General features: G+C 46.0%; 1 protein-coding gene across 2 annotated transcripts in view; it reads right to left on the bottom strand.

Annotated features, from left to right (window-relative positions):
* Positions 1–12,543, bottom strand: part of BRD3 (bromodomain containing 3) — a 41,870-nt gene that overhangs the window by 5,138 nt on the left and 24,189 nt on the right. For both annotated transcript variants that reach the window (XM_058818459.1, XM_058818458.1), the window contains exons 2-8: positions 11,516–11,842; positions 10,480–10,617; positions 9,389–9,536; positions 7,790–8,004; positions 5,157–5,528; positions 877–1,005; positions 329–520 (exon numbers count right to left, since the gene is read on the bottom strand). In XM_058818459.1, the coding sequence (XP_058674442.1) occupies positions 329–520; positions 877–1,005; positions 5,157–5,528; positions 7,790–8,004; positions 9,389–9,536; positions 10,480–10,617; positions 11,516–11,716 (1,395 nt within the window). In that variant the 5' untranslated portion in view covers positions 11,717–11,842. The remainder of the gene's footprint in view (positions 1–328; positions 521–876; positions 1,006–5,156; positions 5,529–7,789; positions 8,005–9,388; positions 9,537–10,479; positions 10,618–11,515; positions 11,843–12,543) is intronic.

Here is a 12,543-nt window from a genome sequence, read left to right as displayed (position 1 = left end):
AACATGGGAAAAACCATCAAGGCAAGGTAACTGCTGCCTCCACAAAGCCTTCCCTCTACATCCCAAGGTGTAAGTATAGCCTAAAGCCAAAAATCAAGCAGCTCATACTCTGGGATCCCAGAAGGAAGGAGAGCATCAGCACTGAGAAAAATCATCCTGAAGAAAATCACTGTTACATCCAACATGCACTGAGTGCACAGCTGAATGCTTTTCCCCTTAGGCTGGGGATGCTTCCCTGCACGCCAGCCTAGGTGGGATTTTTTAGGACACAATTCCTGCTGCTGTGCTCTGTCTAATGCAAGGACACACAGCTGGGATGGTGCAGTACCTGCTCCTGGAGCTCGGCCAGCCGAGTCGCCCGCTCCTCCTCGGAGTCGGAGCTGTCGGAGTCTGAGGAGCTCTCCTCACTGCTGTGGCTGCTCTCTGTGCTTTTGCTCACCACTGGGGCTGTTGGGGGAGGTGGAGGGGGGGCCTCTGCAGGCTCATCGGGCATTTTTGCAAACCTCATCTCAAAGACATCCTGCAAAAAGGAGGAAAATTGGTGACCAAAGGAGCCTCGGCCACAAACAGCTCACTCTGGTCTCAAATACATCGGGGCAGGTGTACTACAAGTAAATAATAATATACAAAATATGGTTGCCCATCTGAAAAGCCCAAGAAAATCCTCCAATTACTTTAAATGTAATATTTTAGGAGCTGAACATGGCACTGGGTCCATGCCATGTGAAGAGCACAACAGTTCTGCAGAGAGCACGAGGCTCTTTCCAAGGGCTGCAAGAATCTCCCTTGTTGGTACCAAGAGCAGATCCACACCTGGATCTCACCTTGTAGCTGAACTAAGAACACTCTGGAAGATGCATTTGGCAACACCTTTACCTGGAGCTTCCTGGCCATGGCCACCACCTCGTGGTCTGGAGGATTGTACTTGTAACAATTAGAGAACATTAACCGAATATCTGCTGCGAAACCTTGTGCATCCTGGTATTCCCGACTGTCCATCTTTTTCTGCAAACAAACAAGCCAAAGGGGAAAGAAAAAAGAAAAGCCATAAGCAAAAGGAATTTGTAGCAACTGCATGGAGCACACAAGAACCTCAGAAGAGCCTCAAAAATCCCATCTAAGAGCATGGAAGTTTAATATGGGTTATTTGTTCCTAAATAACATTCAGAGTTTCTGCTTTATAAAACAAGCAAACACCAGGCAACTAAAGAAGATGATATCTCATAGCAGTTTAAACACTAAGATTCTAAATTGGCCTTGTTTTCTAAGTAGTAGAATATAAATCTGTCAGGGTCCACATTCTACAAGAAAACATTTAGAAATTACTAGAAAAATAGTTTAGAAAAATGGATCAGGAACTAAGAGAAACAAGGATCATGGATGGAAAGGGCAACAGTCAGCAAGCAAGTTCCAATTACAGGAGTACCTAAGTGTGTATTTCTACATATGCTTGGATATATTTGCCTTGTAAACCTGAAAGGGCAGAAAAGATCATGAAAATCTAACTCTGATTTCCTGCTAGCAGAGGGCAGGAGGTTTGCTCTGCAGTTCCTACAGCAAAATAGGCATTTACAGTGAAACTACAACTCCCACGCTTCATTTAAAGTCCAACTGATAGAAATGGATACAGGCTTCACCCTTTATGAACCTACTCATTATGTAATCTCCTAGAGTAGTGAGGATAAATGTCAAATATTTGTACCTTGTTCCTTTCTCTTATTTTTCAGCTCTCACTTCCAGCCATTTCTCTTGCTGTTTGGGACTCAATGACTTGGGTTTGGAGAGCAGTTTATAGCATTTCTAGCACTTAATTGATTTGATGCATATATTACTACTATGTATAAAACCTTAGCTCCAATTACTCCTGCTGAAAGGAACCAGAAGCTAACACTAGGTTTCATTTGCATTTAAAAGACCTGGGTTAAAAGAAATTCTCTATTTGCCAGTGCTTACAGGCTTCTCTTTTGTATGTCTTGGGCACCTGTGTGCCCAGAGAAGGGAAGGGGTGACTGACAGACAGGCTGGGGACATGATGGGGACAGACATCCCCATCCCAACAGCAAGCAGGGGTGCTCAGGGTCTGTCACCCACTCTTAACTCAAACAAAATTCCCATTTTTCACACAACTACAGAAATTTCACAGCTGTGATAGACCTTCTAACTGTCTTAAAACACTGCAATGACTCCTGGAGCTGTTTTTGTTGTGAGAAGGGCAGAATTTCACCTCCAGGAGTTCAGCTTCTGAGGGACCTGGTGCAGGGTGGTGACATCCCTGCAGCCTTGCTCCCTGCTGTGCTGCAGCCAGACATCTGTCAAACTTTTGTCAGGAGACCTCATTTTCCTGGTGAATAAACCAGGAGACAGCCTGGAAGGCACAGCACAAAAAAGCAGAAAGGGAGATAGGTTTGTGGTGCTCCTGTCTGAAAAGGCTCTCAGACCAATTCCAAAGCAAAACATATGTTCAAACCAAAGGGCCCATTTATTTAAAAATACATCTTACTGCATGAAAGGCCTTTTTATATTTGTTTGGCATACTCAGGGCCTGATTATTGCCTATGAAATACATTCCAGTGTCTGAGGCTTTGCTTTTCATCCAAACTCAACAGTTTTCTAGCCCTACAGTTTTTAATCTGTGGATTTTTGTTTTGTTTTCTTATAAAGAATAATTAGCTTAACAAAAGAAAGGAAAGCACTTTAAATAGGTGGGTTGGAATATCTTGTTATAAATACACTTGGAGATATCCAGCTGCTTACAAATAAAAAAAAGTGGTTATATGTACAACTGGAAATCAGGAGTCAGGCAGGGCAACTCACCCATCCTCTGTCCCTCAGACAATCTCATTTTTCCCTCAATCAATTGTTTTAACCATCTTTACTGTTCATAAATTGTGTCCCTTGCTCGAAGTCTTGTCCTGCCCACAGAGGACACAAAGAATGTCTCCTCACTTTTAAGACCCTGAACTCAGCTGCTCTGAAATTGCAGCAGTTCACTGCAGGAAAATTAAGGGGTGAGCAGAGTTACATCCCAGGAAAAGGGCTTTATTCCAAAAGTAAACACACCTTGTGGAAATCCTCCTGCACAGCAAGGCTTGCTGCTTTTTCACCACTGAGTAAAGCAAAGGAGGGACATGACACTGCTGGCACCTGGCAGCCAGAGGATGGAGCAGAAGTTGTGCTCCAGGTCCCCCAGCCCCACAGAGGGGGACAGGGATGTTCTGCAATGGTCCCTGCCTGCCTGGGGACAGGGCAGCAGCAGCTGCAGCCTCAGTGCATCCCCCTCCTCACAGGGAATTACAGCTGCTGCCTCTCTCTCCTCACACTTCCACCCTTCCCTACTCCAAGCACTTCTGCCCTTTCCTTCTCTGATAAAGAGAATTGAGGTGGAGATGAGCTCACAGATCCTGTCCCTGCAGCTGTTCCCATTACAGCACAAAATTCCAGCACATCACTCTGCCCCTGGCACAGTCACAACAGCCAACCTGCCTCCTGCACCACACACAGAGCAAACAACCTCCAAATCCTCCTGGAGACACTTCTGCCAGGAAAAAAAAATGCTCCTGGACATGAAGGATATTCTCTGAGGAAAATCAAACCTAACAGCCACAGAAATAAGAGACAAGATGTGTTACAGCTGCAGCAATGCTTGTGTTTTACTTTCTCTCATAATTCCTCCCAGGTTAGTTTGGAGGCCCTCAGATGTGCTCCTTTATCACAGCCATTGTCACTTGGGCAGAATTAAATCTAAAATCCTCTCAGAGCCACAGAGAGAGTCCCTGACACTGGAAAATGACAGTGCCTGCAAATGGCAGGTTTCTGTTCCACACAGTGAACAGATTATGAGCTGCATCTCTGAGAAGTCACACCATGATCTGCAGGCCGAGAGCAATGACAATAAAACACTCCATAATAAACCAATACCAGACAGCACTTCAAACAACTTAATTAAGAAAAATACTACCATGTGGAATGAGAAACCCAGAGTGTTTAGGTGTAAAAGACTCCACTGGGTTTGCCATCAGCCTGTCTCAAATTTTCTACCCCACACCAGTCAGGTGCAGAGGGAGGATATCACCTGCACTTGCCAGAGAGGGGCAGAGGTGTACAATTTTAAAAGAATGAAGTCAGGACCTTGAAGAGACTTAAGCATGAAGAAATCATCAACCCAAAAAATCACAACTTTGCACTTAGATTTTTCACAGCACAGCACAATAATCTCTTGCAATAAGAAATCACCTAAGCACACATGGAAATATTTGAGAGGGTCAGGATTTCACTCTGTCCATCTCTAATCTTCCTGCAATCACCTGGGGCTTCAACTAGCAGGCTGCAGGTATGTGTGGAGACCCAGAGGACCCCTGGGATGGATGCATGGCACATCAGAGTGTGACACGCTGCTCCTGGGTACCACACAGGATCTACCAAGGAATATGACAGGAATCACAACCACAGCTGCCCTTCTGTCACCTGGGCATTCAGACAATCCCAGGCTGTCTCAGTGGAAGTAAAACCCTTCTGGCAATGCCAGTAAAAGCCAGAAACATCTTCACCTCTGCCACCATGGAAGTCTCCCCTCCATCAACACAGAATGCAGTGTCTGGCTCACAAGAAGATGGGAACTACAAAGATATGGCTTTGCTTCATGGAGGGATTCAGCAAACCTCCAAACCTACTGGGAAAAACAAGAATATTGGACCATACTCTTGAGGAGACAAGTATGAACCACAAAACCAGCACACATCTCCCTGAGTACCATCACATCCCTGTTGGAACTGCTCAGTGTAAGCCAATCTGCCACCACCAAGTAGGCAGGCAGCAGCTTCTGGAAATGGGATACCATCAATTGAATCCTATGAAATAAAGCACCTCCTCTTCTCAGAGTGCAACACAATCCTAAGAACACCAGTTAAATACCTGGACTATCCACAAAGAGGAGAGGGGATTTTGTGGACATCAATTGCTTTGCAGGGCAGAAAAAAAAAAGCTGTCCCAGGTTAGGGCAAAAAAGGGAGAAGGGAAGGAAACAAAATATAAAAATATCCAGCTGGTATCCAAACAGGTTCAGTTTCCACCCTTTCCCCTTCCCCCTCCCACAAAGGAGCCAGTCCTCTGCTAGCAGAGGGACCCCTTGCCAGAAGAGGTGGTAAATGAGGACGTACTTTCACAGTACTGAGATCCATGGGGTGTTTGATTATATCGTGATAGTCATGTAATTCCAAAGCCTCTGCATCCACGGGCTTGTAAAAGGGCCATGCATAGGCTGCATGCTTCTTGGAGAGCATCTCCTTGAGGATGCTGTCACAGTACTTGAGGTGCTCAGAGAGTTTGCCCTTCTTCCCTGCGTGCTGAGGGACCTCTCCATCCTCCAGGTCCTTCTTTGGTGGTTTGATGGGGCGGCCGCCGCTCTCCCTGCGCGCGATGATTTTGGCCTGTTTGGGGTCCGACAGCGGCGTGGGGGACTCGCTCCTGCTGGCAGTGATGGCAGATGTGGTGGGCGTGGTGGTGTCTGCTTTCCTCTTCACTCCCTTTTTCTGAAACGGCACAGGGACAGGCTCCATGAGGACATGGCCTGCAGAAAACCTAGCACAGCTCATCTACAGGAATGCGTCACTCTGGTGACGGAGTGACAAAAGTATCCTCTGTCCCCTTAAAAAGGAAATAAGCCCACAAGTTTCTCTCATCAATTAGGTGAAAAGACATCTCATAGGACTTGGGGGGCTTCACCTCAAAATTAAGGATAGCTAATAGGCAGGACTTTTTGCCTTCTGTCCAAAGCAATTTACTAGAAAAAGAATAGAACAAAGAAACTAATTGCTTTTGTGAGGTGTTTACCAGGGGCAAGGATCTCTTGCACCTGGCTCAGTTTTTCTCTGTAAAGAGTTTTGTTATTTTGCCTTTTAATAAAAGCTTTTTGTTTCCAACACTACCACTGAAGCCATCCTGCTCATTTTATTCCTTCTAAGGTAACTGAGCTATCTTGGGTGTGAAAGAGATCTCCAAGAGATTATGAGACCTGGCTTGAGGAGACCCATATTTCACTCATCCTTAGTTTTGCCTGTCCTCTGACAGAAAAAAACCCAGTTATTTCATTGGGATAAATGGGATTTGTGACTAGAGGCTCCAACACTGCACATCACCTGAGCCACAGTAACCAACCATTTGCATGGCTCTAACCCAAGCCCAACCATGCTGTAAAATGTGTTATTTCCCTGAGAGGGAAGCAGGACTCTTACCTGGTGTTTGCCAAGGGAAAGGAGGGCACCCAGTCAATTACTGCAGCTCAGCTGATGCATAGGGCCTGAGCAAGTGTCAGTAACTTAAGCACATGTCTCAGTCCCCAGTGGCAGGATCAGGCTGTAAGTTCTGAACCAAAGCATATTAATCACCAAAGACCCATGAATCCTCACTCCCCTGTATTTAGTGGCTGTGCTAAGGTAGATTTTGCCTTAAGCAAATAAACCCTCTCACATAAATTCAAGCTGGGACTGTCCATTCAGCTCTCTCGTGCTCCTATCAAGGATTTATTTCTCTGGAGAGGAAGATAGGGAGGAAGAAGTTCCTTAGAGAAATCTAAGGGAAATCTTAAGTAAATCCCAAGCAGAATTAATTTTGCAGTGTGTATTTGGCAAACTCACTTCTGGGCTCATCCTTGAGTTTTAAAATAAAATTGATTCTCAGAAGCAAGTTATTTGGACAGAAACTGAAATGTGAGACAGGAGGAGAGCCTAGCTGCAAGATCTGCCAATTTCTCTAGGAATTCCCAAACTATTGGGTTAAAAACCAAAAGAATTCTGTGCCTCTGCTGGTCCAAGCAACCTCACAACCAAAACTGTTGCAGTTAATTCCACAGTTTAGATAAAAAGATCCCCAGCTTTCTCTGAGCTATGCTTTCATAATTTTTAAAGCAATTCACAACTTGCTAAGAGAATTTCAATTATTTAGGTAATGTCTTCATTTACCCATAAATTAACATAATAAATAGCAAAACACCAGTGACAACTCCCAAAAGATTACTCAGTAAGGAAGACAGAACTAATGCACCCAAAAGCTGCAGGCAACATCAGTCTCCTCCAACTGGAGTGACAGGCTTGTCTTGAACTGGCTGAAAGCAGAGAGGAACATTCCTAATGCTGGAGCCTGCAAACCTTAAAGGAACATCCCCAGTAAAATCAGGAGCTCAGTTACAGAGGGAAAAGGTGCTTTGAGATACAAACCTTAAAATAACAGCCTCAGTAAAATCAGGAGCTCAGTCAGAGTGGGAAAAGATGCTCTGAGATACAAGCCTTAAAGGAACAGCCCCAGTAAAATCAGGTGCTCAGTTAGAGAGAGAAAAGATGCTTTGGGATACAAATCTTCAAGGAACAGCCCCAGTCAAATCAGGAGCTCAGTCAAAGTGGGAAGAGATGCTTTGAGATACAAACCTTAAGTGAACAGCCCCAGTAAAATCAGCTCAGTCACAGAGGGAAGAGATGCTTTGGGCAGCAAACCTTAAAGGAGCAGCCCCAGTAAAATCAGGAGCTCAGTTACAGAGGGAAGACATGCTTTGAGCTATTTGGTGTAAAATGGGGAGAATTCCAAGAGCCCTGGAGCAGCAGCACAGGGGAAGGCTGTGAAAGGAGAGGCTGGAACTGAGCAGGAGCATGCACAGGTGCCATCACCTCGCCTGGACTGTGTGAAAAGAGGCAGAACCGTTCTCACCCCTCTCCACCCCAACACCCAGCACGAAAGCAGGACAGCAGTGACCCAGCAGCGAGGGCTGGCAGCGCAGCCCCTCTCCACCGCCCGCCTTTACCTTGACGACCGGGGGCGTGGGAGGCACCACGGGCATGATCGGAGCGGCGGGCGGGGGCGGGGCGGCGGCGGCAGGGGCGGCGACAGGCGGGACATTGGCGGTGATGGTTGGCACGGGGGTGGCAGCGATGACGGGCGTCTGAGACACGGCTGGAGGGACGCTCTGGAACGGCGCCGGCGGGGACACGGAAGACACGGCCACGGCTTGCTGCGCTCCTGTCAGACCAGAGGGGAAAGGCGCTGGTGGGTACAGATGGGAGGGTACTGGAGCAAACTGGACTTGGCAGAGAGATCCGGGAGAGCACAGAGGACACGGTGGGATTTGCTCGGTGCTGTTACACCGGTCAGCCACACGAAAAATAATTGCAGCTTTTCACATTGAGTGTTGCTCCGGGACAGCTTTCACCCCTTGGATGCTCCCAGAGCTGCACTGAGCTCAGGAGAACAGCAGGAGATGGAACAGTGGGAGGTGTTCACACCCTGCAAATGGCAACAACCACTGCCCTGAGCCACCTGAGCAGCCAGGAGTGCAAAGCACTTCAGATTTGCCACAGTGCACAGGGTGGGATTCTTGGGGCTGTGCAGGAACAGGAGATGGGCTCAGTGATTCCTGTGGGTACCTTCCAACTCTGTATTTTATGATTCTCAGTAGAGCTTAAGCATCCTGATGGCCCTGACATCCCTGATGCTGCACCTGCACTGCCAAAGCCCTGCCTAGTGGTTTAACATAAAGGGGACAAACCTACTACCCAATAACCAAAGCAGCAGTCCTCCTTCTATGTTTCAACATCCTTTGATAAAAAGATACATCATCATTAATTTCTCTGAGCTTGGATAGATTTATAGCTCCATTTAGCACCTGAAATGTGGGAAAACAGAGGAACAATTGACTTTCCCAGAGCAGCAATCAGACCTTGTTTAGAGGAAAAAAAAATTACTCTCATCATTTAACTCAGCCCACACAAGGTCCTTTATGAACTGTTTTACCACGCTTGAAAATTTTAGTCCTAAATCCATTTAAAATCAATTTTAGGTAAGCTGAACTAAACTTAATTTCCACTGATATGCAATGGTGTATGTAGCCTTTTGCAATGGTTTAATAAATCCTTTAATTTTATGATGTTGCAACCATGTGTGCAAAAGGAAAACATACAGAGTTTAGGGAATAAGCAGAATTTGAGTCCAAGTCTCTGCTGTGCCAGAATTCTGCCAGGACCCACGGGGAGCTGTGTAAACCCAAATCTCTAAAGACTTTCCATGCCATGCTCTGGCACTGGCAGCAGACTGGCATTTATGAACATCTTGGGTTGTTTTTTGCATAGAGAAGCAACAGCAATGCCTTCCCTTCCTGAAGTGCTGCCTGGATGGGCAAATCACAGATGGCAAGATTGGTGTGACAAATGCAGGGTGGCCTTGACGACCCCTGAAACCCTGAGTGAGCATCTCCAGACACCTCCCACCTTCCTCCCCATTGGTTTAACTGTGAGACCACGCTCTCCCTTCCCAGCCTCTCCACCATCTGCAGAGTCCAGCAGCTCAGGAGGTGTCCCAGGCCTCAGGAACAGCTCCCAACATCCCCTGTCCCTGCATGGATCCCTACCTGTGCTCTGTGTGCCCGCTGAGGGCTTGCGACCTTTGCCTTTGGGAACTGGGGGTAGCAACTCCACCTCCTCCTGAGGCATCTGGGCAACCTTCTGCAGAAATATCTTCTCCAGGGCTTGGGCCATGAGGACAATGTCATCTGTGGGCTGCACAAAGAAGAATATGAGCCTTTGTTGTATCATTCACATATCTGTGAAGACCAGGCTTAGAAAACACTGAGGCCCTTCAAATAAATTATGGTATTCAAATGCTGACAATAAACAGATTAGCTCTTCTCCCTCCTCCTGCCACTCTCCTGCTCTTCTATTCTGCTCTAGCATGCAATAATTACAGCCCCTAAGTGTGCTGCATCCAGAGAATGAGCAGGAGTTCAGAAGGAGCCTGATAAACCAGTATCCAGTGCAGCAGTGTGGAAGCAGCAAACTGGAACGGATGAGCTGTCCTTCCCTGCTTGCCAGCAGGTCCAAGGGAAGAGGCTAAATACACATTATTCTGTGGCTCAAACTAATTAATTTGTTTGTTTCAGCTGTTCTCCAGTCTGGGTCTATGATGACAAATGACTGGAGAAAACAGAACACAAAGAATTTTAACAACCTAACAAAACAGCAAATGAGCCAAACCCAAAATAATAATAATAATAATAAAGCAATTTAAATGTGTGTAAGTATGAACATATTTATGGAGACAGTCAAAGAAGAGTTATGATTCTTGAACTCCTTTCTGCTGCTAACAGATAGTATTTAGTGTCAGTCTAACACACAGCATTAAAGCACCTCAAAACACCTGCAGAGCACTGCATTAAGTGCAGCTCATCCCAGAAAACTCCTAACTGACAATAAAAGGAATAAAAACTTGCTGCATAACCCCAAAACAGAAATCTACCTATAATTAAAAGGCATATTTGCCGTTGTAACTAGTCTGGGGGAAGAAAGAGGCAGCACAAAGACAGCTTTGTGCATTTCAAGTAACATGGTTGCAATTAGTGGCATTTCAAATCCTGCAAGGAGGGCCCAGAGCCGGCCCTGCTCAAAACCTGCACAATAATGGGGTAGGTGGGTGTTTTCTAAAGGCTTTTCTGGGTTTTTTTACCTTGTTATAAATGTAACAGTTTGTAAACATGGTGTTGAAATCCTGCATACATTCACTGGCACTCCAGTAATAGTTGTGTTCCAGGCGCTTCTTGATCGTCCCCATGTCCATGGGGTTTTTAATTATTTTGTGATAATCCTGTTGGAAAACCAGGGAAGATGTTACATTTTCTGATTCAGTTTTGCTCACATCTCCCTCTAACCCCTGATTTCTTCTCATCCCCCCTCCTAAAAAACACCCCACCAAATTTTGTGGAAATTGTAAATGTAAATATATATTAGTTTATTTTCTAATTTGTATCTTTTTAGTCTTAGCATTATTATGAACTTGTCTCCAAAACACACAACCTCCAGTCTGGGAATCAGCATTTCTGCCTCCCTTTTTAAAAGGCTGCCTCTGGCACTCACAGAAGTTTATCAGGGCTGCCTAAAACTATGCTCTAAGTTTCAGTCTCTAATTTTAAGAGCACTTTGGCCTTTAAAAGATTTCCACCTGTTAACCCAGTTTCTCCATGGGCTGGTCTGGAGCACCTGTAGAGGCTGTGATTAGGGGATGCTGTAGGGCTGTGCAGTGTCATTTTCTTGTTCTGGATTAGAGCACCAAAGCCTCTCTTGCTGTTCATGAAGCCACTGGCTGAGCCCATCAGGCTGATATTTCCCCTCTAAGCAATCCCAAAACTGGTACTTCCCCTCTAAGCAACCCCAGGCACTGATATTTCTCCTCTAGCCAATCCCAGGCACTGATATTTCCCCTCTAAGCAATCCCAGCACTGATATTCCCCCTCTAAGCAACCCCAGGGCACTGATATTTCACCTCTAAGCAATCCCAACACTGATATTTCCCCTCTAAGCAATCCCAGCACTGATATTTCACCTCTAAGCAATCCCAGCACTGATATTTCCCCTCTAAGCAACCCCAGGCACTGATATTTCACCTCTAAGCAACCCCAGGGCACTGATATTTCCCCTCTAAGCAATCCCAAAACCGACCTGACCACCACAAAGCTTTCTATGGTGAGAAGACAACAGAAACGTACCGGCAAATTGAGTTTAATTGCATCAACAGGCTGGTAGAAAGGCCAAGCAAACTGATGCTTCCACAAGGTCTTCACCACAACATTTTGCATATATTGCAGCTGGTTGGTTTTCCTGCCAGGTTTGTTGGGATTTGTCACCTCTGGAGGCGGGGGATTGACGGGGCCCTGAGGAGCCTGGATGGCTGAGGCGACTGCCGACATCTTCCTGCTCGGGCTCTCACTCGCTGTCACTGCGGCAGCAACGGGGAGATTTTCTTTCTTCCTTTATGCTCCCTGAATGGGACTGACATCCCATTTCCAGGGTGCAACCATACAACCTAGAGCAAACTACAGAGAGAAAGAGGGAAGGGTGTAAATAGAGGTTTTTGAAGCAGGCAGGTTGTGACATTTCTTCTGTGGACAGTATTTAAACTTAGGCTCTTCACCCTCTTTACCCCATTGGCTTTGTTCCTGTGGCACAGTTTATCTTGGAGATGGGAGCAGTTCAAGATCCAAGAGACAGTGGAACTCCCAAATTCAAAGCCTGCAGACACAGCAAGCTCCATGGGACTAGTTCTTGCTTTAGCTGGCTCAGAGAGCATCTTCATGTCAAGAAAACACTTAGGGCAACCCAAGAATTCACTCAGGGAGCAAAGCAGATTCCATGAATGCACTGATGCAAGGTGCTAAATCCATAGCTTCCATCTCCATATCAACTGAACTGCATTGTCTCTAAACCCATGCTGCCTGGCCCCCAGTCAGCTCACAGGGCTCTGCTGAAATCCCACAATGAAGCAGACAGCAGCTGCCAGAGGATCTCAGTCCAGGGAAATGAAAGAAGGGGCAGAGGGAGATGCTGTGAAATGCTGAGAGTGAAAGGTGTCACCAAAACACACCCAATTTGAAGTGATCTGCACTTTGAATCTCATAAATGTCTTATTATGTCTTATTATGCCTCTTCCTGCATGCACCTGACTGGTTTTGACCCCAGTTTTATATTAAAGTTAGAGATCCAGGCTCAGATAATAACTGGTGTTACACTGATATCC

The sequence above is a fragment of the Ammospiza caudacuta genome, chromosome 21, assembly GCF_027887145.1.
Source record: "Ammospiza caudacuta isolate bAmmCau1 chromosome 21, bAmmCau1.pri, whole genome shotgun sequence".
Taxonomy (NCBI): domain Eukaryota; kingdom Metazoa; phylum Chordata; class Aves; order Passeriformes; family Passerellidae; genus Ammospiza; species Ammospiza caudacuta.
The sequence above is the reverse complement of the archived record's forward strand: the minus strand, read 5'-3'. Positions and strand labels throughout refer to the sequence as shown.